At 38.4% G+C, this 22,639-nt stretch overlaps 1 protein-coding gene across 1 annotated transcript in view; it reads right to left on the reverse strand.

Moving 5' to 3' along the window:
* Positions 1–20,985, reverse strand: part of LOC148853358 (protein BONZAI 1-like) — a 34,178-nt gene extending 13,193 nt beyond the window's left edge. The window contains exons 1-4 of the mRNA XM_088985615.1: positions 20,600–20,985; positions 17,198–17,245; positions 3,428–3,576; positions 3,244–3,292 (exon numbers count right to left, since the gene is read on the reverse strand). Coding sequence (XP_088841741.1) covers positions 3,244–3,292; positions 3,428–3,576; positions 17,198–17,245; positions 20,600–20,746 — 393 coding nt within the window. The 5' untranslated portion in view covers positions 20,747–20,985. The remainder of the gene's footprint in view (positions 1–3,243; positions 3,293–3,427; positions 3,577–17,197; positions 17,246–20,599) is intronic.
* Between the last annotated feature and the right edge of the window lie 1,654 nt (positions 20,986–22,639).

The raw sequence follows: 22,639 nt of genomic DNA on the forward strand, positions 1-22,639 counted from the left end.
ATATGGAGCAACCACCAGGGTTTTTTGCTCAGGGGGAGGCTGGTAAGGTGTGCAGGCTCAAAACGGCAATCTATGGACTGAAACAATCTCCTCGTGCATGGTTCGGTAGGTTCAGTGAAGTGGTGAAGGCTTTTGGAAGCTAAAGAAGTCATACCTGAATGGGCAAGTGTAGCTGTGTTTTGCTGAGATGTTTGAACGAACTGCTCATATATTGCCCGTGGTACACTCACCATTTCCTGCCCAGAAGCACAAGTGGGTGTGGAGGGGGTTGGGGCAGTTTGCTGGCTTTCAGTAATTGTGCTACTACTCTTAGATGTAACATGGTTAGCCCAAGTGTTGGGTGGACCACGCAAATCATAGCAGAAATTAACTGTGTGCCCCCCTAAGCCACAATGTGTACATTTTCTCTGAGCATTACCCCTTCCTTTTCCACGGCCTCCCCCTGACTCTCGGCCTCCAGTCCGACCACTGGCCCGGTTAAACATGTGTCCACCACGGTTGCTTGGAGGGCCACTGCTGCCACCACCACTTCTACTTCCACGGCCACTCCCTTTAGTCACTACCAAACCAGATCTATCAGAGAAGGAAGAATGTTCCACCGCCTCAATGGATGTCTTCTTAAGACGGGCAAAAACTTCTTCAAGTGAGGGGAGAGCTGATCCCCCAATATCTATGCTCTGACAGGCTCATACTCAGCCTTCAAGCCCACAAGAAACCTAGTCACATCAAGTTGTTCACGTTGCTGTTGTTGGATCTGGACATCTGATGTTAGAGGGTGATACACATTTAGCTCATTGCGGATGTTCCTCAAACTTGCATGATACTCTTCTAAGCTTTGACTTCATTGCTTCAAATTGAAGTACTCTTGGTATAACTGATATACCCTAGTTGTGTTGTGTTGTCTTGTCCAGAGTACAATTTTTTAGCATGATCTCAGATCTCTTTGGCTGTATCTAGGAACATGAAGTTCACACTAATCTTTGGTTCCATGTTGTTCCAAAGCCATGTCATTATCTTGCATCATCTTGTTCCCAATCACTGAACCCATGAGAATCAGAGGAAGGTTTCTCCTCCCTCACATGTTTTACTTTCCTCTTGGCCTTCAAGAATACCTCCACAGATTTTGCCCATGGTACATAGTTCTCACCATTCAACTTGATGGATGTCATTTGAACACTTAGATAATCTGCAGAAAGCATGATGCTTGTTTTGTTGTCATTCCCAACTACAATTGAAGCCATCTCAATTATTTCTCCTTTGAATATACACCACAATCTCACACTCGTCACAAGACTTATCTCACTTATATACCACCAACCCACTTTCTTCAACTGCACATTACACACTACACTCTAAAGCTGAAATCATTCAGTCAACACATCAAACACTTTACCACCAACACACCACTACTGAAAATACTCAGTCATTTCATCGAACACTTGTTCTTGCATACTGCAGAACTGATTACACACAAGGTCTAGGGGATCACTTTTAAGAACTTAGAATCATAGATATGTCAGTCACCACAACACAATCAACACCACACCACTACTGTCGTGGACATCAATAGTCTACTACTCTTATTTCAGAACACATGCGAGCAAGAAAACACAAAAAAAAAAAACATGACCGATATGTGTATCAATTTCACCCAGCACCACAGCAACTAACTTTTGAAGCACACAAAAAAAAATCAGCATTCACAGTCCATTTCTGAACACACGACAGCAGTGTCCATACCTGTATACGTCCAGCCCTCTTCGTACACTGAATAGAGGGTCTAGTATACCACTTCAACGACTACCACAACACCGGCCAGAGGCATTCTCACCTCCAGGCCCTCAAAACGGCAACTCCTTTTCAGCCCTTTATCGAGTCTTCAATCAGGTCAGCTGTAGGATGATGAAACCTACTGTGAAACTTGCGGCGAACCCAAGAAGAAGACAGCAGCAAGAAAAAGAACACAAGACCTTAATGCTCTGATACCATGTGAATAAACCCTAGTTGATTCTAGGTCAAAGTAGAGAAGAAGAAAGAAGAAAGAAGAACGAAGAGAGAAAGAAGAAGAAGGAGAGGAGAAGAGTGTTCGGCCAGACTAGAAGAGAGGATGTTCAAAAGTCACTCTCCTAGCCAACCCACTTGACTTTTATTCATAAAACTTGAGTTACAAGAAAGACAATTTTGTCCCTCATAGAAGATGGGACACATAACTTAAACTCAGATACAATAGACATTTCACTTTCAATAAGATACACCAGAATGACCAAAATACCCCTGACTCAAGCATTCTAACACATATAAACAAAAAGGAGAGCATACAAAAAGGTGACAAGGTAGCACCTCAGAAAACACAAAACCTTACATCAATAACTATATAAAAAAAAAGAAAAAATAAATAAACATCTTCAACAATATCATCAAATAAAGAGTTAGAACCAGAAAACATCTGATCAACAACTTCCAAATTGCACCAGGAAACAAATAAGATAATAAAACATCTTTACAATATAGTTAATAATAAATCAAAACATAAATATTATAAATCAAAATTTTGACCTTGTATATGTGTAGACAAGTGACTAGTTCAGTCATTTCTTTCCCTCACAAGATCAAAAGATGTTTTTCATTCAATTTTTGGTGTAGCATGCACCAGGCAACCAAAGAAGGGTCTGCATACTGGACTCTATAGCATGCCCCTTGTATGAGTATTATGATTTTTGGTTGTCCAAAGAGTATTATAGTTGGGACAAAGCTTAGCTGAGTTGAATTTAAGGTTCAACACATGAAAACCTAAGGGAGTTAATGCTTATCCCAGGTATCAAGTTCTCTTTCTTCTCTAGTACTTGGCATGTGAACAGGTGAGATCTGGGTCTGATTGAAATAGTCTAGGAACAAAACTGAATAAAACTACCCAGACCCAGTACCAACTAACCATATAGGATGGTAACAGGCCCAGAACAAACCCCTTTCTGGTCAAGCTTACTAGGTCAAAACCAACAAGATCCAAGTCACCCAACCATAAATATGTAAACTACACGTATAAAACATTATGATCTAATTTGAATCCATACAAGTAAATTAGAACTTAGAAACCTAATAGAAAATTGAGTATGCATTATGTGTCTATCAAATTATACATACTAAGAATGATTCATGTTCAACACAGTAGAAATTATGACAATCTTAATAAGCCTTATTCCAACCACATTAGAATTATAACGATACAAAGCATAATAAGTATACCTTTACTGATGTATTATGAAACTGTGTGTCAACATCATATACACAGAACCTGTGGGAAAAAGTAGTTACCCAGAGGATAAGTGAACTTGAACAAAACAAGAGCTATATTGATCATTTAGAGAGAGAGAGATTGAAAAACACCAAAAATAAAATGACCAAGGGTAACAAAAGCATTAAGACTTACAACAAATTCTGCACAATCTCAAAATGATAAGTAATAGTATGTTTTGTAATCCAGACAGGATTTAATGAATTTAACACTACTTCAGTGCGACCAAGCTCGTCAAGTTTTCCATCTCTTCCTTTTGCATAAACCACCACCATGGGGTCACTCTACAAACAAAATGAAAGCTCTAAGATAACAGGCTAAACATACTGCAGAAATTGTAAAACCTCACTTTAGGAGCATAACCAAATACATTATGTAGATGATTTTGTAAGTTATTAGATCTTTAATGGTCTAAAAACTAAATTGTAGAACACAACGTGGTGATAACAACAAAAGTAGCTGCCTAGATGGTTTCACCGGGCTGTGGAACACATTACCAACAAACAGAGTGATTACCATTGCTTATAAAAATCTCCATTGTTCCACAATATGTAGACTTTGCAGGGGTCAAAAGCAGGTTTTCATATATTAAATTGTCAATTGATCACAACAATCTGAAAGGTAACAAAACTCTGAATAATCCTAAAACTTATTATTCATTGAATCTGTATAGGGAAGCGGGCCAACCAACTAAGCTGCCACATCTATCTTATGTGATGCAGACCATGATGGGGGTGGGGGAAGAAACAGTTCCAGATCTGCGATTTTGGGTTTTTCTCCACCGGAGCCATAAGGTTATTCTTTTTTAGGTTCTAAGAGGCCAAAGATCTTGGGATAATACCTAAGGAACAGAAGGAGATATCCTAGTGGAAGCACAAAAGATACATGAAAGGGCCTTGCATCATTTCTTTCGGTTCCCCCCTCATCAATGGTTTTAGTGACAGAAGGGGCCTCAATTCATTAAGAGTTTCATGTACAAACTACAAACATAGATAAGATGCAGAGGGGTTTGGAAATTACTTTCCTTGTGCCCAGGGAGCCTTATGAAGATTTTAGATCAACTTTTGGTGGTAGTTTTTCCTATCAGTATTGTGTTAGTTATGAATGAAGGGATAGGAAATCCATCACATGGACGCCCAGGATTGCGGAATAAAGGGGGCGAATTTCAAAAATTTTTCTTTCCCTTCAACTGGGAATCAAATTCCCTATTTAGAAAATCATATTTTCAATGATCATTCTTGAACCACAAACTGAATCAGATCTGAACCAAAAGAATGAGAGAGAGATAATACTTGATACAGAGAAACAATATCTCTCAATGGAGGTGTTCACGCCCAAGATAGGATCCAAAATCTGCTCCCACTGAAGATGGCGCAGTGCAGGGTGAAGCAGAATCAACAGTGTTCTTCCCAAGAACTTGATCCTTCCAAAGAATCACCTGGACGGCTTGTGAATACAACTCCTACCAATCTTTTCTCCAAAAGATTGGAATCAAGATCCAATCTTGATTTCTCCCAAGCAATGGAGATCGAACTGCTATAGGTGGCGGCTGCAGGAAGGAGGCGGAGAGAGTATTCGCAGGGTGCAGAATTCTCTCTTCTGTGATCTCAACTCTGAAGACAAGACAGTTGGTTGTCTGTTGTGATGTGTCTAAAAGCTGCCGCCCCCTCTTCCTTTTATAGACTTAAAGGGATCAGCTCCTAATCCCATTAGGAGTTGCTAACCCAAATCATATCTAGATTAGAAGTCCCTTTAAAATAAGGGATAATCCTTATCTTATCTGCAGATTAGATCAGCCAGCTCCTAATCTAATTAGGAAGTTTCCAAATATAAATCTCATTTAGATCTTGGACTCTCCGAGTGGATAGGGTGTGGGCCAAATCCTATCAGCTGATCTTATCTCAAAATTCGCCCCTTAAAGACTAATCAAATTAGCCCAGTTCGAAATGGGCTTAAGGCCCATTTAGGGTTATGTATTCATTAAGCCTTCCAAACTGCTACCCAGTTGGGCTTCCTTGTATGGTGTGGGACCCAAACATTGATCTATACATCAGCCACATGGGTTCAGCCCAGCCTATGTTACAAGGCCTGGCCGAATACACTGTTATGGACAGTGCACCCCCTGAAACCCATCAGATGGGCTCTATGGGCCCAACACTTACCCTAAGTGGTCCCTGGGCCAAGCCACCTTGTAACACCCAGGGACTGTGGGCAGATGCAAGATTAGCCCATCAGGTATTATCCTCAATGGCCTTACACTTAACCTCTCAGCCCATAATGACAATACACTGCCTGACAAGAGAGGACCTCTCCCTCGGCTGCAAGGAACAGTGTTGCACTCTCTCAAGTATTGATCTCGGGAATTAAAACCTTTTGCAAACATTTCGAAACCATAATATATATACTTTTATATCTCATATAAAATATATTTTGCAAAACAAATCTCAACGATTGAAATCGGCTGCCGGCAGTCTTGGTTTCCATCAGTGAGAGTGCATCCCCGATCATTACCTTTGTCCGACAAAGGGGTTGATCCTGTCACTATGATCACCCGCTCAGATGAATTCTTAAACTGTCCCAACATACCCAGGTTTTGACCCCCGCTAAGGATCCCACTGATTGGTACATCAAAGACAGCCTAATCCGACACCTAGTGCAGTATCATAATCGAGTCTAGGGTCGGGTGTAACTTTCCAGTTTTGCCCATCAATCTCCAAGGTCCAGGGCAATGTTGGAAATCTGGTCCAGTTCAAAGATTCAATTAATCTCACATTGTATGTGCCTAGGGTCTCACCCCGGTAGCTGAGACAAACCACCCCAACCGACTTGGTGGCACCACAGTGTCAGCCTTGTCAGGATAGGTCTCCCCAGACCGACCCACTGGCTGTGAACATTCTAAACTAACACTGGTCTCATTAAGTGTCCAATTTAAGGGTATTACACAGAAACATACCAAGGGAACATGAATCAAATATGCACTTTTATTCATTTACAATAAATTCATAAAGCATCATTTTGATTGAAGCTAAGGGCATACAAAACTGTCTAACAATGAAAACACATATATCTTATGTATAGAACCCCAAACCACACAAGAAGCAATCAAGGCATCCCAGTCACTTAAAAGGGCTTCCTAATAAAAAAATGTCCAAAAAGATATTATTGTACTGTCAAAGAAAAAGGTCCCAGAAAAAATCACTCTAACCTCGGCCATTTTTTACAGCTAAAGAGTTTGCAGACTACGAACTTAGCTACATGGATTATGCTTGCCCAATTTGATGGTATAAGTCATAACCACCAAAGACCACACCATCTTTCCCACCCTTAATTCGTTCGATCACAATGTTAGATTCCCTTATGATGAGTCTTAGAATCCAAAAAGATTGACTATTCTAAGTCCATGAAGAAGAGACAGTAGTTAGTCCAGTGTTTTCAATCTATGGTTGAAATGGACAGTCAGACTGATTGATCCATCACCCAGCCAGAATTCCAGGTCCATTTCATCACTAAACTTCTTACATCAAAAACTGTTGACCAAGTCAATGATTCAGTGACCTGGCTGGTTGAACTGCTGAACCTTTTGCCTTGCCGGTGGGTCAAGGGTTAGATTTTAATTCTCTTTTTTCATTTTTTGGGTGTTTTTAGCCATTTTCATCATTGATAAAAACAATTCTTATTTATCACACTTGCATTTGTTTAATATGACGAATATATAATATTAGAGATATGCTTAGTTTTTCTCTCTACAAATTTTCTGTAATTTTTTGAAAGATAAATCATAAATGTGTATTTATCACACTTTTCCATATCTTCTGTATTTGTATATTTTTTATATTTTATTATTTAATTATGCTGTCACAGATGGTTAAACAACTGACCTACCACCTGGACAGAAAAGCGGTTCTGCTTCCAGGCATGGTTTCAAATGTCGCCCAACATATGTCGATGTCGAGGCTCACTGACATGAAAATGGATGGTAATATAAAAATTACATTATTTCAGTCGACATTTCCTATATTTTGGAAATGTTGACCAAATCAGTCCAAATAACCAAAAAAAAAGACAGTTTTTCCTATTATGTCGACTAATGTGCATTAATAATATAATATACTAGTATTTTATATTAATATAATTCAGTATATTACTATAAATTATTCCATTAATAATTTCCATTTAATATTTCAAATAAAATATTTATAAAAAAGAATTAACAAAATATAAAAACAAAAGAATAAATTAATTACTTTATAATATAAAATATAAAATATTTTTCAAGTAATAAAATATTAACTAGTTAGTATTTCTAAAATATTTATTAATATCAAAATAAGTTTATTAAATTTTATACTAAATCATAATTTATTATAAATTTAGTATTAAAAATCATAATAAGTTCATTGAGTTTTATAAGAAATCAGGATTTATCATAATCTTAATACTACAAAAAGGAGAATCAGTTTATTAAATTTATAATAAAACATAATGTATTATAACTTTAATATTTAAAAATCAGAATAAATATATTTCTATTTACTGGTGTGAAATAAATATGTTAGAAGTTATAATAAATTAGAATTAAAAATAAGAAAAGAAAATATCAGATAACCTTGTAAAAGCATCAAAATGCATAATAAATCAATAAATCGTCATTTACTAATTTGTTATTGATCTTAGTTTCTTAGCTTTATATAATGGTTGGGAATAAGATAATAGTCTAGAAAAATGTATTAATGCTTTTATCATTTTACAAACTATCATTGCATATTTCCACAATGTCTAATTTTTACAATATTTCCCCCAACATTTCCGACATATGTCCTATATTTTGGTAAGCGACATTTCCATCGACATCGACATTTTAAACCTTGCTTCCAGGTTGGTTTTAAAAATACCATTTAAGTCCTAAACAAACTGCCCAATCTCACCAATTCCAGAAATAGTAATATAGTATTTCTATTACTTTCCCTGTTTTTTAATCAACCAGTTCAATGGCAGCATCCTTTGGGTTTTTTGTGGTCTAGGTGTACTGAGACTCAAACAATGGATGAGTGCCTCACACTCAAGCCATTGCAACACTGGTAAAGTCCTAATTCCTAAACAAGCTGCCCGACTCACTAATTCCAAGAATAGCAATATAATATTTCTATTATTTTCCCTGGCAAATAGGAACAAGGGGCAGTGTTGGAGACTATCTCAATTCTTTGTCATGTTTTCATGATAAACCAGTCATATTCATCACTAATACAAAACATACTAAGCAAATATTACTCTTTCAACCTCAATTGAGACTGAATATATATTTTTTTTTTGATAAATGAAAGATAATTTTATTAATTAGATAGAAAAGGTGTATAGACACCCTAAGAGGAGGCACGAGATGTTACCTCCCCTTAGGAAAGAGAATATAAGCACACTCTTAACAGAAATACACTTATGAAGTAGCCCAAAACAAATCACCCCTTGAAGCCCCTTGTTTAGCCAAGGAATCAGTCATAGCATTTGCTGATCTGCTAACCCGCTGAAAGCTTATTGTCATGTTTCTTGTCAGCCACTTAACTTTCTTGAGAAGATCCCTGTAACCCCAGAAAACCGTATCCGAATCTGACAGCCTACCAAATACCACCTTAGAGTCCCCCTCAACTATCAAGTGTTCCACTCCAAGTTGGTTTGCAGCCTGTATTCCTTGTACTGCAGCCAATATCTCAGCCCTTGTAGAGTCACCAACACCCACTGATCCAGAGTATAGGGATAAGATGTTACTATCATTATCTCTCAAAACCGCTCCTATGCCTGAGGGCCCTGGATTACCTTGACTACTCCCGTCAAAGTTCAGTTTAACCATTCCTTACGGAGGAGGTCCCATTCAGCTTTTACACTACTCTTTTTGGAGGTTGTGGAGGCGACCTCTGCCCAGCTTTTCCAGTGAACTATATTTGCTTACAACTTTTTCTTTATCAGCAAAGAGATTTTATTTACTAATTTTAAAAACAGATTACAAGTGCTTTAGCTACTCTGCAGTCCAAAGAACAGCAATATACAATTTGTCCCAGATTACAAGGATCATCATCTCTCTGTTTTGCTACAACCAGCTATAGTTTTACCCAAAATAAAGTAGGCCTATCAACTCCCTGTTTTGCTAGAGTATCTGCCAATCCATTTTCTGTTCTTTTAACCCACCCAAATTTAGAGTTAAAACTCTTTGCAAGAAGGTAATCTCCCTAAAAGCAAATCTATACTTCCAGGGTGCTGGGTTTACTTGCTTAGCCAAAGAGATGACCAATACTATGTCCCCTTCTACTTCCAGCTCTAGCTTCTAACTGTACTGCTAATTTCAAGCCTTGTAAGAGTGACATTATTTCTGCCTGAACCGAGTCTCCATAGCCAATTGGTTCTATGAACAAAGCCGCAATTTCTCCATGATGATTTCTAAAAACTCCCCCTATACCTGCCCTCCCCAGTTACCAAAATATTTACCATCAAAGTCCGGCTTCAATTTGTTTGGCTCTGGAGGTTTCCAATCCATCTTGATAATTTCTGTTGGACCTGCTCCAGAACCAGAGGATTGACCCAAACATGGAGGATGCTTGGAGATGGAAAATGGGAAGCTGATGGCAGGTTTTCTGTAAAGTCTATGTTCAGTAAGCTGATAAGTTCAGGTCAGGAAAACTTTCCGGCTAGGCAGATTTGGAGCTCAATCAGTCCTTTCTAAAGTGAAGTTTTTGCTCTGGACAATAGTTTTAAATAAATGTCTATCCAAAGTTAATCTAGTGAAACGTGGCATACAGATTTCGGACATGTCATGTGGCTTATGTGGTGGGATAGTAGAAACTACTGAACATCTGGCCTTACATTGCCCAGTCTCGAATTATATTTGGAGGCATTTTCTTCAAGCTTTGGAAATCAGCTGGGTAATGCCAAATTCTGTGAAGGATCTGCTGTTGTATTGGCAGATTGAGGGTCTCAGCAAGAAAGGTATCTTGGTTTGGAAGACTATCCCCAGGGCAAAGCTAAATCTTCAGAGGAAATGGTGCAGAAAGCTGTGGGTAAACTTCTGTCCTGGGTGTCGGCAACAGAGGTGTTTAAAAATCAGATTTGAGTCTGTTGTTTAGATCTCAGAACTGGATGTATCTGTAATTTGTGGTGGCTCTAGGCAGCCTCTAATGGCCTAGGCTCCTTTGTACCGGTTCTTGTTTTAATAAATTACCTTACCTTTTCAAAAAAAAAAATTCATTTGGATTTTTACCCCAGGTGCAAATCTGATTTTTATGGTTTCAATTACTTCCTCCTTAGGTCTACTCTTCTCATTGAAAATCCTTTGATTTCTTTCTTCCCAGATGATCCATACCACAGCTGCTCTTATTACCCCCCATATGGATTTTGCCCTTTTTTCATTGCCGCAAGAAGCTGGAGCTGAATAAGTTGGCCACATCTTGTGGGGGATACCGTCTACAATCATGAGTTAAGAAAAGTATTCCCAAATGCAAGGTATAAAAGAGCAGGAGATTAGTAAATGAGGAAGGGTGTCACCACTAGCCAAATAGAGGATACAAACACGAGGATAGAGGCACTTAGTTGGCCTTCTTTTTTGTAGTATGCCGCAGGTGTTAACCTTTCCAAGGAACACTTCAAGAGTTTGCACTTTAGGAGGGATTAGTTTACACCAAATTTCTTTCACCGGGAAATTCTCTCCACATGTTTAGAGGGGTAAGAAGGTTAAAAAAAGAAGCACAAGAAAATAGACCATCAAGGGAGAGGGACCAAACTCTACTATTCAAGGAATTTTGATCCAAGAAGACCTTTTCCAAATTTGAAGGTAGAACTAGGGATTCGCATTCAGATATTTGCTTACAAGTTGACTATCAGCAATTATCTCCAAGTAGGGATTCCACCATAAATTGTAGGGGTTCTGCCATCAATTTTTTTTTAACATTTGCAATGAAATTCTGTTAAATTTTCAACAAAAGTTGTAAGTTTAAGGACAAGTTCTATATATTGTAATTATTTTCATTATGTCAACCACTAGAATCACAAGTTAATCAAAAAGAACAAGTTCACAAGTTTGATGTCATAAATTACATTTTGTAGCTTTTTGAGAAAAGAGGTTAACTTGATTGAGAAAACAGAGACTACATGAGATGATGTACAATCAGGCTACACAGGTTATAAAGGCATATTTCTATCACTGTACAAAAAAATCCCTCTGTGTACCAGTTTTAGCCAAACTATCAGCTACATAGTTTAATTCCCTAGGAATCCAACAAAGGTTTACAGGTAAGGAATTTAATAGATCTCTAGCTTCATTTAAATAGTGGGCCAGTCTCCATGGACCTCCTTCCTTCTCCCCTAACCACTTTATCGTGTTGCTGGAGTCTCCTTTGATTGTTAGATCAGTGAAGTCTAGGTCTCTTGTGATAAGGAGCCCCATTAAAGCAGCTAAAATCTCTGCCGTTGTGGAATCTGCAACTCCATTCGGTCCACTAAATACCCACAAAGGATGGCCACCCCTCCTCTTAAATACTCCACCAGTTCCTGCTATTCGCGGGTTTCCCTGTAGCACTCCCATCAAAATATAAAGTCACTTCCTTCTCCTCGTTTTGATGGGGGATGATCTTCCCTCTCGAAGAACTGGGAGAGGAGAACAATACTTCCACTACATTCTGCTGAAGCATATTCATGGATATTCCTTTGAAGCTGTCCAAATTCTGCACCCACTGATTGCACATGTATATTATATGAGAGATTAAGTCTCCAAGTGATCTAGCTTTATTATTGAAAATGCGACTGTTTCAATCTTACCAAACACCCCACATTACTGCTTGAGCTGCCGTATGCCAGCATATTCTCTCCCGTTTGCCTAGTCCACTTCCTTGCCATTATCTTAAGAAATCTTCCGTCTTCCAGGAAAACCCAGCTGTACCCTACTAGGTTAAGTAAAGCCATATCTTCCTCATTACTGAGCAATGTAAGAGGAGATTGTCTGCCGACTCACCATTACTGAGACAAAGGATACAGACATGGGGAGAAATGTACAGCCTTCCGTTGAGCTTTTTTTGTAAAAGATCATAGGTGTTTATTTTCCCCAAGCAAGCCTCTCACACAAAAAAAGAGACTCTCAAGAGTACATGAGCAATCCAAACTCTTCTATAAGGGAATCCATAGACTTCTCTTAAGGCTCTGAAAAAGGAATTAGTTGTGAACTTACTGGGTGGATGGAGCTTCCAGATTCGTTGGTCTTGGTTTGAAGGGGAAACATAGACTTCTCTTAAGGCATGTAGGAGTTCGGCAAGATCCTCAATCTCCACATCCCTTGAGTGTCTTCTTAGGTTTAGGTTCCAGTTTGAAGCAAGGGTTGAATCTGAAATACAGGAGCCTAAAGTAGCTTCTCTGTTTTGGGAGAGATTGAGAAGACAAGGAAATCTGTTGGCTAGAGAAATTTGATTTTGGCCCCATCCCCTACTTTATATCTAATAAAGGAAATAAAGATATCATAAATGGACTAATCGAGCAAATACCTTTCCAACGGTTAGAGGCTTTTGTTCGATTCAAGGTGACCTTGCTGTCCCAACCATTGGCATTCTTTCCGTATTTGCTGATTATAACCGAGGTCCAAAGGGCGTTTGATTCTAGAGGAAACTGCCACAGCCACTTCCCCAGAAGTGCTACATTTTTTTCCTTGATCCTTTCTATTCCAAGTCCTCCAGCTTTCTTTGGTCTACAAACTAAGTCCCAACTGACTAAGTGGTTTTTTTTCTCTCCACCCCCATCCCACAAGAAGTCACGCTGCAGCTTTTCAATTTTATTTCTGATCTTGGCCAAGATTTGGAACACTGAGATATAGTAACTAGGTAGGTTAGCCAAGGAAGCCTTTATTAAAGTGAGCTTTCCTCCTTTTGAAAGATAGCCTTTCTTCCAAGTTGCCAGTCTTTTTCACACTTTTCCACTACTGGTTCCCAGAAGCTTTGGCTTCTTGGATTCCCTCCGAGAGGCAACCCCAAGTATGAGATTGAAAAAGTCTCCACTTTACAACCTCGGATAGCCTTGAAGCTGTTTACCAAACTTTCACTTATGTATATCCCCACAATGCTGCTCTTGGAAAATTTTACTTGGAGACCTATAACTTTCTCGAAACACACAAGGACCTTTTTCAAGTTAATGATAGAACCCAGATCAGCCTCCAAAACACAATGATGTCATCAGCAAAAATCAAATGGAACAAGTGAATTGAGTCTCTTCCAACTTTAAACCCTTTCAAGAGGTTTAGGCTTTTTGCTTTCTCAATGAAGTGACTGAGAATGTCTACAACCAGAGTAAAGAAAAAAGGGGAAAGGGGGCAGCCTTGCCTAAGACCCCGACTTGCCTGAAAATAACCATTTGGTTCTCCATTTATCAGCACCGAGAACCGAGCAGAATTGAGGCACCCTTTTATCCAACACACCCATCTTCTTCCAAAACCTCTTAACTCCAACAGATTTAGTACACAGTCCCAGTCAACTCTGTCATATGCTTTCTCCAAATCGAGTTTTATAATCACTCCAGACTTGTCTTTTGTCTTCTGTCTTCAACACATTCATTGTCCACTAAAATACCATCAATGATTTGCCTTCCTTTTACAAGAGCATATTGACTATTGGAGATTAGATCCCTAAGCACTTCCTTTAGTCTGCCTGCCAGCACTTTAGCCACAATTTTATAAATACTGCCCACCAAACTTATTAGCCTAAAGTCCTTTACTTCCAAAACTCCTTCTTTCTTTGGGATTAAGGTGATGAATGTTGAATTGCTACCTTTGTTTATGATGGCTGAATTGAAGAAATCCTTGAACACTTCCATTAAGACCGATTTGATTATATCCCAACACAATTGATAGAAGAACAAAGGAAAACCATCCGGACCAGGAGATTTGTCTCCATCCATACCAAAAACCGCTTCCTTAACTTTCCGTTCTTCAAACTCCCTTTCTAGCCAAGCTTGTTGTCCCTCCGACAAACAACTTCCTTCCCAGTTTGACAAGTAAAAGGATTTGATGTTACTCTTTATGTACAGCTCCTTAAAAAAATTCAGAAACTGCTCCACTGTCTTCTCTTGTTCCTCCACTTCTTTTTGTGCCCCCTTCAGTTTTGAGATGTAACTTTTTCTTCGTCTTCCTATGGCATAGCTATTTAAAAATCTTGAATTTTTATCCCCTTCCTTCAACCATTTTACTCTAGATCTTTGCCTCTAGTATACTTCTTCCCTCCTAACTACCTTTTCCCACTCTTTCCTTAGTTCCTCCCTTCTTCTCCCTTGGCCATCTAAATTCCCATCTTGTTCCTTGCAGTCTAACTCATCCAATTCCTGAATTAACTTGTTTTTTTCTTCAGCAAATGCTTTTAACTCTTCCTTTCCAAATGATTTTAGCTTCCTCTTTAGGTACTTTAACTTCTGAAAAAAACAAAACCCAGCCCAACCGTCCACCTCACTCCTCCCACCAAGAGGCCACATTAGATTTGAAATCTTTATGTAGAGTCCAAACCTTCTCTAGTCTAAAGGGGTGCTTTCCTCTTTTTAAGACTTCAGTTTCTAACACAATTGGCCAATGATCGGATGTACACCTAAGTCTGATCTCTTAGAATAAGTCAGGGAAGTGTTCCTCCCAATCTGTAGTTATCAGGAATATATCAATCCTACAACTGATCAAATTCTCCTGCATATTCGACCAGGTAAACCTTCCATTGCAAAGGGGGAGATCACGGATGTTGTGTCTTGCTATGAAATCAGAGAACTCTCTCATGCTTCTGGTGATTCTTCTACTATTAGTGCTTTCGTGGCTGAATCTTGTGACATTGATGTCTCCTCCAATACACCACGAGAAGTCTTCAAATTCGTGGAGAGAATCAAGCTCTTCCCTAAATCTCACTCTGTCCTGAGGGGAGCTGGGCCCGTACACTCCTGTCAGAATCCAGTTGAAGCCATCTGGTACATTTGAAAACAAGACAGAGATGGAGAACTCTCCAGCATCTATTTCTGTTCCTAAAACCACCTCCTCTCTCCATGCAATGATGATTCCTCCTGCTGTCCCAATGGCTGGCAAGGTTGCCCATTTCTTCCCTCTTAATCCCCATACAGCTTTTATTAATTTCCTATCCACCAAATCCTTTTTAGTTTCCTGTAGGATGATGATATTCGGATTTTCCCTCTTAAGGGTTTCTTTCACTATGCTTCTTTTCATCTCTCCTTCCAAACCCCTTATGTTCCAGCTTAGAATCTTCATGGAAGCTCTACCACATTCTTTCTCTTACCAACCCTATTTCCCGCACCGGAGGGTGAATTCACCTTCTGACTTGCCAAACGCCATTGGAGTCTTTTCAGTTCCCTGTTTGTCCCTTTCTTCCTCCCTGTTCCTATCTTGGACTAAATGCACTTACTTTTGTTATTGTTAGTGTCTCCTTCCCATCTAAATTCCCTTACATCATTCACTTCTGTCATGCCCAAATTTCTGGACAACTCCTGTAATCCCACATCTACAACTTTTGCTCCTTTTTCATGCACTTGAAGCTCTTCACCACTCTAGCTATTTGGACCACCTGTCACTGTCCCAGAGTGTCATCAATTGGGAAAGCAAGGCACTTGAACCTGAAACACAGATAGTAGAGGTTTGAAAGTGAGAACAGGGGAAGCATGCGAGGAAATTAAAGATTCAGAAGCAATGTTAGAGGGGGAGGGTAAGGTAAAGCCTGGGTTGTGGTCAGAGAAATCCTGCGACAAACAACTTCATTCCTTCTACAGAAAACCCGGTTCGGACCCGACTCTATAATCTGGGTTCACTAAGTACATCGGCTGCAAAATCTCAACGCTTCCCCAAACTTCTCTCCCTTCGAATAAGAGCTTTGACCTTCTAAGAGCCACCTCATGGGCATCAAAGACTTCTTCTGAGAAATAAGAGCTTATCTCTGTTTCTGAATCAGAGACTTCTTCAGGAAAGGTCACATCTCATGCCTTTCCATGGGTTGCATGTAACTCTTATTTGCTGGTTTAAATATTTAATAAAATTTTACTCATTTATCAAAAAAAAAAAAGGAATCCAAACAAGGAATTGTAGGCTTATTTACTTCTCTTCCTATTCCTTCGAGACTGTTGGGAGTGTCAGGAATTTCTTGGTTCTCGAAGGTGGGTGTTTTAGGGATGACTGAATCGTCTGCTATCTCAGCCGAATAATCCTCGAGGGCTCTGGTCTTAATTCGGTCCAGCTTTCTTAACCATATAGGAGTCTGATGACCGGTTCGGGTCGGCTCAGTGGGTCGGTTCAGGATTTTGGACTTACCCGAATCCAAACCAATGGATCCTTACATTTTGCAACTTCTTTTCTGCTATGTTACAATCGATGCTTCTAGGGATCTCACACTTATCCAACCTTATAGTCAGTCATTCACTGTTATTTTGCCCAGATGTCCCATAGATATACTCCTACTTTCTGCAAGACTACAATTACAATTTACAACATAGTCATATTTTTCATAAAACATTCTGTGGAATTTTCCTTGCTTGTACTTTAAACTCTTTAGTTAAGGATTTAGATCTGTTTTATCCAAATGTCATGGCATTGAGTCATCAATCAAATTATACATGCCTTATGAGTTTTGTGTTGGACGACCTCTCAGGAGATTATCAATAACAATAAAATCCCTAAATTTAACCTATCAAAAAAATAAAATCAACAAATTTATGTAGCAATACTATATAAATTCATTAGCATTAACCAAAAAGTAGTTGTATAAAACCAATGCACTTCAGGCTTATCAGCAATCATAACATATTTATATCCTAAACTACTCAAATAAGGCTACCAAAAAAACATCTTAGAATAATCATGAAAAAATGATGTAATTTATAGTCCTCTGTACAGTTTTAAGAGTTAAGAAAACAAACCTTGGATAGAGCATCCCGATCTCGCAAGTTTGATGCAGAAAGTGATAACTGTCAAACATGTTTTTTCAGGTCAATTCAATATTACAAATCACCAAAAGCATGCTAAACACAATAGTAATAGCTACAAAAAGGAAAAGAAAGGATTGGACAGTTTCTAAATGCCAGCATTCTCTACACTCAGGTGCCCACAGTTTAGGAATAGTCTTTTTAGGTAAAGAATATGATCCAAATAGCAGACCCATATTCAAGTAACTAATCACATAAAGTGTTTCCTTCAGTCTGGCTATATAGTCATAAATCTGAAAGCAACCAACAAAAACTCCCATAGTTCATCATTCTATGGACTTATGCCAAGCTACAGGATAGGGAGTATAAAAGTTCAGACTTCAACAACCACAGAATTCCCAGTTTTTTTTTTCTTTTTGCTAAGGAAATAAAGAAGGAACTACAAAATTTACCACTCATTGCGTATAGTATTTGTAACAAAATTACTGTCTGTAGTCTGTCCTAAAAGAAGATAAAAACTTTAGTTGAAAATGCATACTTATAAGCAAGCAAAATTAATAGATAAGCTTTAAGAAACTTAAACAAGGTAACATATCAACGAAACAGTATGGACACAAGCAAAACTGTTGTGGTGAGGGTGCCAGCTAGCTCACTGGCAAAGTCTCCTGCTGGTTATAACAGAGACCTGGGATCAAATCCAGCTGGCTGTTATGCATTTCTTTCCTACCTAATGAACTTCACAATCTGCGATCTTTTTTTTTTAAGCCACAGGGAAGAATTCATTAAAAAATGCTCAGATTACAACTCAGGGAATACAAGTAGCAAGAAAAGTAAAAAAGATACAATATTTTAAATCATACTAATCTTGCTGAAAAAGATGGTAACCATGAGCATCAGGAGAATGACGGTAACCTCTGCAAATGAAGCAAAAGTCGTGAAAATGCCAAGAATGGAGGGACATTTGCCTCCAACAGAAATCATTTCAGCAAAAGTGTCTCCCTCGAAAGCATGACTGAGCACTAAAGCAAAGCCATCAAAGAAGGGTTTTAGGAATGCATATTTCCATAGCAAACACAAAACAATCGCAAAACCAGAAAAAGTTTAATAGCAAACAAGGCTGCAGGAGAGGCCCAAGACTTCCACCAACAAATGTGACAACAGTTCTCCCTGATACAAGATAAACCATTTGGCAACAAAAAGCTAATTGCCCAATAATTTACCAAAATTCTTCCAATAAATCCAATTGATCCACGTAGGTAGGAGCATAGGAAGTGCCAAAAATCACGCCCATCAATGCCAGGTGTAATTTGTTAGAAATAGTTAACCACAGGGTTGCAATTTGCTCCCAAATTCTCACCCATCCAACTCTTTGCAGAAGCAGAAACACCAGTAGCAGAGTGGTAACAAATCACGTCACAAAGGTTTCAGGAGACCAGTTCACCAGAATAATAAATGTCTTCATGTCCAGCACCACTGGACACAATCTCCAACTTTGCAAAGATAGAAGGAACCAAATTACTGGGACAATAATGATGGCTAAAATTCATTGCAACACCATGTTTACTGGAAAATCGATTGCTGGACAGAATAACTCATCCCTAGCGCCTGTGGTACAGGAACTGTGGTTCCCGCCAACATTCCAAAGGTCAAAATTAAACTCTGATGGAATCTCTATAGGTAATCCGGGCCCATAGGGTATTGGGGGAGTATTTAGAGATGGAGAGGGCAGAATTATTGCTATGCTTTTGGGACCAATAAGAGAGGGACATTCATTGAGAGTGGAGGTGATGGCTTTACTTAAAACAATTGGGGTTGCACCAAATGGAGATTAAAGGGGACTCTAAGTCGTTAATTGGTTTATTTGTCAAAAAAGAAAGTTGCTAATTGGTTGGATGCAGTCAGGTTGCTTGGGAGCATGGAAATATAGGCAGATGATAAGGGAAATACTCAATATAACGAGGGAGATTGGTGTGTGATTCAAGTGGACAAGAAGGTCAGCTAATGGGCTAGCGGATACCTTAGTAAAACAAGGGACTGTAAGGGAGGATAGGCAGTGTTGTAATGATTATGTAACTTGGGTCAACATCATACTATTGGGGTTGACGGTTGTACTTTGAAATATTTTTAGTGAAGTTACTGTTTCCAATCAAAAAAAATGGGCAAAGTGGCAAACAGTAGAATCAGAACTGTCTGACAGCCATGGCCTGCAGAAGGAAACAGCCCAATTACCCCACTCATCTAGTTGTAGCCCACCTTCAGAGTTGTAATAGTATAGAAAACCCCCATTCCCAAAACAAGAGAAGACCTTCTGCAGGTAAACTGTGAGAAAGAAACTTGCTTTCAGAAAAAGCGAGGAAAACACGCATCCATGGATGCAAGAAAGAAACTTATTGTTACTAGCATAAATAACAGAGAGAAACTTATTGTCACTTGCTGGTTAGTGGTCACAATCTGCAATCATCTGTTAAACCTGTTATCAATGTCAATATTATGTTCATGGGAATCAATGATAAAATAAAAACAGAACCTAGAGAAACAAGTTAAGCCTTTCAGTGAGTGATTAAAATTTAGGTCAACCTCCAAGGAGATCCAACCAGGTTTCTTGCAGAAATAATAACTTCAAGCATGAAAATATGGCTCCTTCAGATGCAGGATTTTACCCAACAAAAAAAAAAAAAGATGCAGAATTAGTAATCGGTTGCACACACACGCACACACTAAGGAGAATGAAAATGGAAAACGGTTTAAACCATTGTCACCTTCTAGTGAAAGAAGGGGATAATGGACATCTAAATTTCCATGTGCAAAGCAATATATGTGTGCGTAAACAGAATAATATATGATATGATAAACACTGTCTCTGACTCTCCCTATTCATGGATCCATTCCACGAACTGAAAATGATCATTTGTCTGCCTAGTACTGTCCCCCAATCACTGTGAAGATACAGTAATGTTTTCTACTACCTAAGTTAGAACTACAAAAGAGAAAATCAGGAACACTAGTTCCTATCTTTAGAATACTCAAGTCTTCCCAAAAAAGCGAAATTGTAAGCCCGTGAAACGCAGAGTGAATGTTTTGCTCATCCCAGAGTGCGACATCCAAATATCCGAGATCCTCACTATATAGTCTATCACAACAATCCAATTGAACATCTATTGCAACTGAGTTGCAGGATGATTCGATACGAAGATCTCACTCAACTAAGCTCGAACTGGAGAGAGAAACCTCGTCGAAATTCTGGTACACGTAACCAGAAATTAACTACTTGAACATAATATTGACCACAAGTATCACCTAAACATGATAATAGACAACTCATCTTGTTCTCATTAAAGAAAAAATAGGGTTTGCTGAGATAGGTAGCTCAATTCGAGTGACGACTGTAAAACCAACCTCGATCTGAGTATAGAGGCCGTAGCCACGTGACTTAAGGAAGAAATCAACAGCATCGTTGGGTCCTTCAGCGGGATTACTATGAGAAGCAGTTGTGCCTCCGACTGCCGCTCGTCCGCCGGCGTCGTCTGAGCAGCAATTCCCCATTTTGATCAAAAGATTTTAAGAGAGAGAGAGAGAGAGAATAAACAGACTGAAAATCCTATTTAAATATTTATTTGTTAAATATATAAGCTGGTACAGGTTAGTGGAAATATCAAATATTAACAAGATACTGCTACTAGGGAAAAAAAATCAAAATGCCGCGTTGGCTCAGAGGCAAGTAGTAGAGCAGGGCAGGAGATGGGAGATGGGAGACTTGGGAGTTAAAAGACGTGAGAAAGCGCGTTCAGTTATTAATATTTAAAAGTAAAATTTTACTGAAATTTGGGGGTAGTGTCCAATTAGTATTCAAACTTTCGAATCGTATTAATATACTACCTCAAAAAGTAACAAGTTGCTCCATGTGAATGTTTTTGAACCGTCGTTGATCCGGACGGTTGGGCCGTTCGGCCCGGAAATCATCTAAGCAACTAGTTCCGTTTCACCCCTAATTCGCTTTTGGATAAAATATTGTTGATTTTGTCAGAAAATCGCTGACTCGAACAATTAAACTGTCAACTCGTTTGACCTAACAGCACTTCACAGTATAAAGATGCAGGGAGAAACACATGAACTCATATCTAAGTTTGTGTCTCATATATGAGTTCGTGTCTAAGATCTTTGGAAGAAGAAGAAGAAGAAGATGTTGCAGAGAATCTCGAATCTGAGATCCGAGAACTCATACCTCAAATCTGTATATGTTGTTGCCACTTCGCCATCGCCAGTGACATCGAACCATCCTCCCCCTCTTCGCTCTTCTTCCCCCCTTCATTTCCTTTCTCTTCTTTTATTTTATTTTTTTCCATTCTCCTTCCTTTCTTTTCTTCTTTCTTTTTTTTTTTTTTTCTTTCTCAACCGACATCTCTTCTCCACTCCAATTCTCCTTTTTAAAATCTCATATAAAATATTTGCCCTATTCCTAATATACAAACCGTTCAACCCAGACAGTCGAATAGCTGATCTAGAAATTGATACCTAGACCAATTTCATTTCTAGGTCGGTTTTTAAAACCTTGCTCCATGCTATTTATTATTTGTTGAAAATGTCAAAACTACCCTTAAAAAAGACATTGTTCATGAATTGAATGAGGTGTCTTTGATTTTAGATTAATGAAGTCATTATCTTCTACCTTTAGATTTGAAACACATTATTGTCTAGTTATTTATTTGCTTTCAATTAGTGCTTCCCTCTATCATATTTCATGTTTTTTTCTCTCTTTTTCTTTGAAGATAATTGGTCCAGTTTCAAGGTAGAAGACAATGAATAGTGTATTCTTTTGAAAGGTAGTTTTGATATTTTCATTAGATAACTAACAGTCGGTTAATGGTAGGGAGTAGGGACCAACTTGACACTTTGTGAACATTTAGGTACTGCAGTGACACATTTGAAAGTCTAGGTTCTAACTTGAAACCACCCCCAAAGTTCAAGGTATCAAAGTAGAATTTTCTCTATTTAAAAAAATATATTAAAAAAAAAAGCAATTCCAGATTTCTGGGCTCCGTTTGGTTTATCAACAAACAATTCATTAAAATATTTCCCCTCAGCTTTCTATTCTCTCTTGCATTATGGTAAACCAAAAACATTTACGATGCACTTCACCACATATCACCTTCAACATTTTTTGCTAAAAATGATTTTTTTAATTCTTTTTATCTTGGGACAGGCGCATGTATGCAAGTAAAAGGGTTAAAAAAAAGTTAATATTATATAATCAATTTTAATTTTCATGAATTTCAAAATTTTGCTTGAAATAATACATACGAGTGTGAGGGCACGTGCTATAATTATTTTTTTTAATAATCATGCTATAATTAAATGACAAAGATATAAATTAATGTTATATAATCAAATTTTTGTATAGACTCCTCAAAGACCTTGTTCGCTTTTCCGTAAATTACT

Source organism: Nelumbo lutea, chromosome 4, assembly GCF_056320005.1.
Source record: "Nelumbo lutea isolate HS-2025 chromosome 4, American lotus-T2T, whole genome shotgun sequence".
NCBI classification, from domain to species: domain Eukaryota; kingdom Viridiplantae; phylum Streptophyta; class Magnoliopsida; order Proteales; family Nelumbonaceae; genus Nelumbo; species Nelumbo lutea.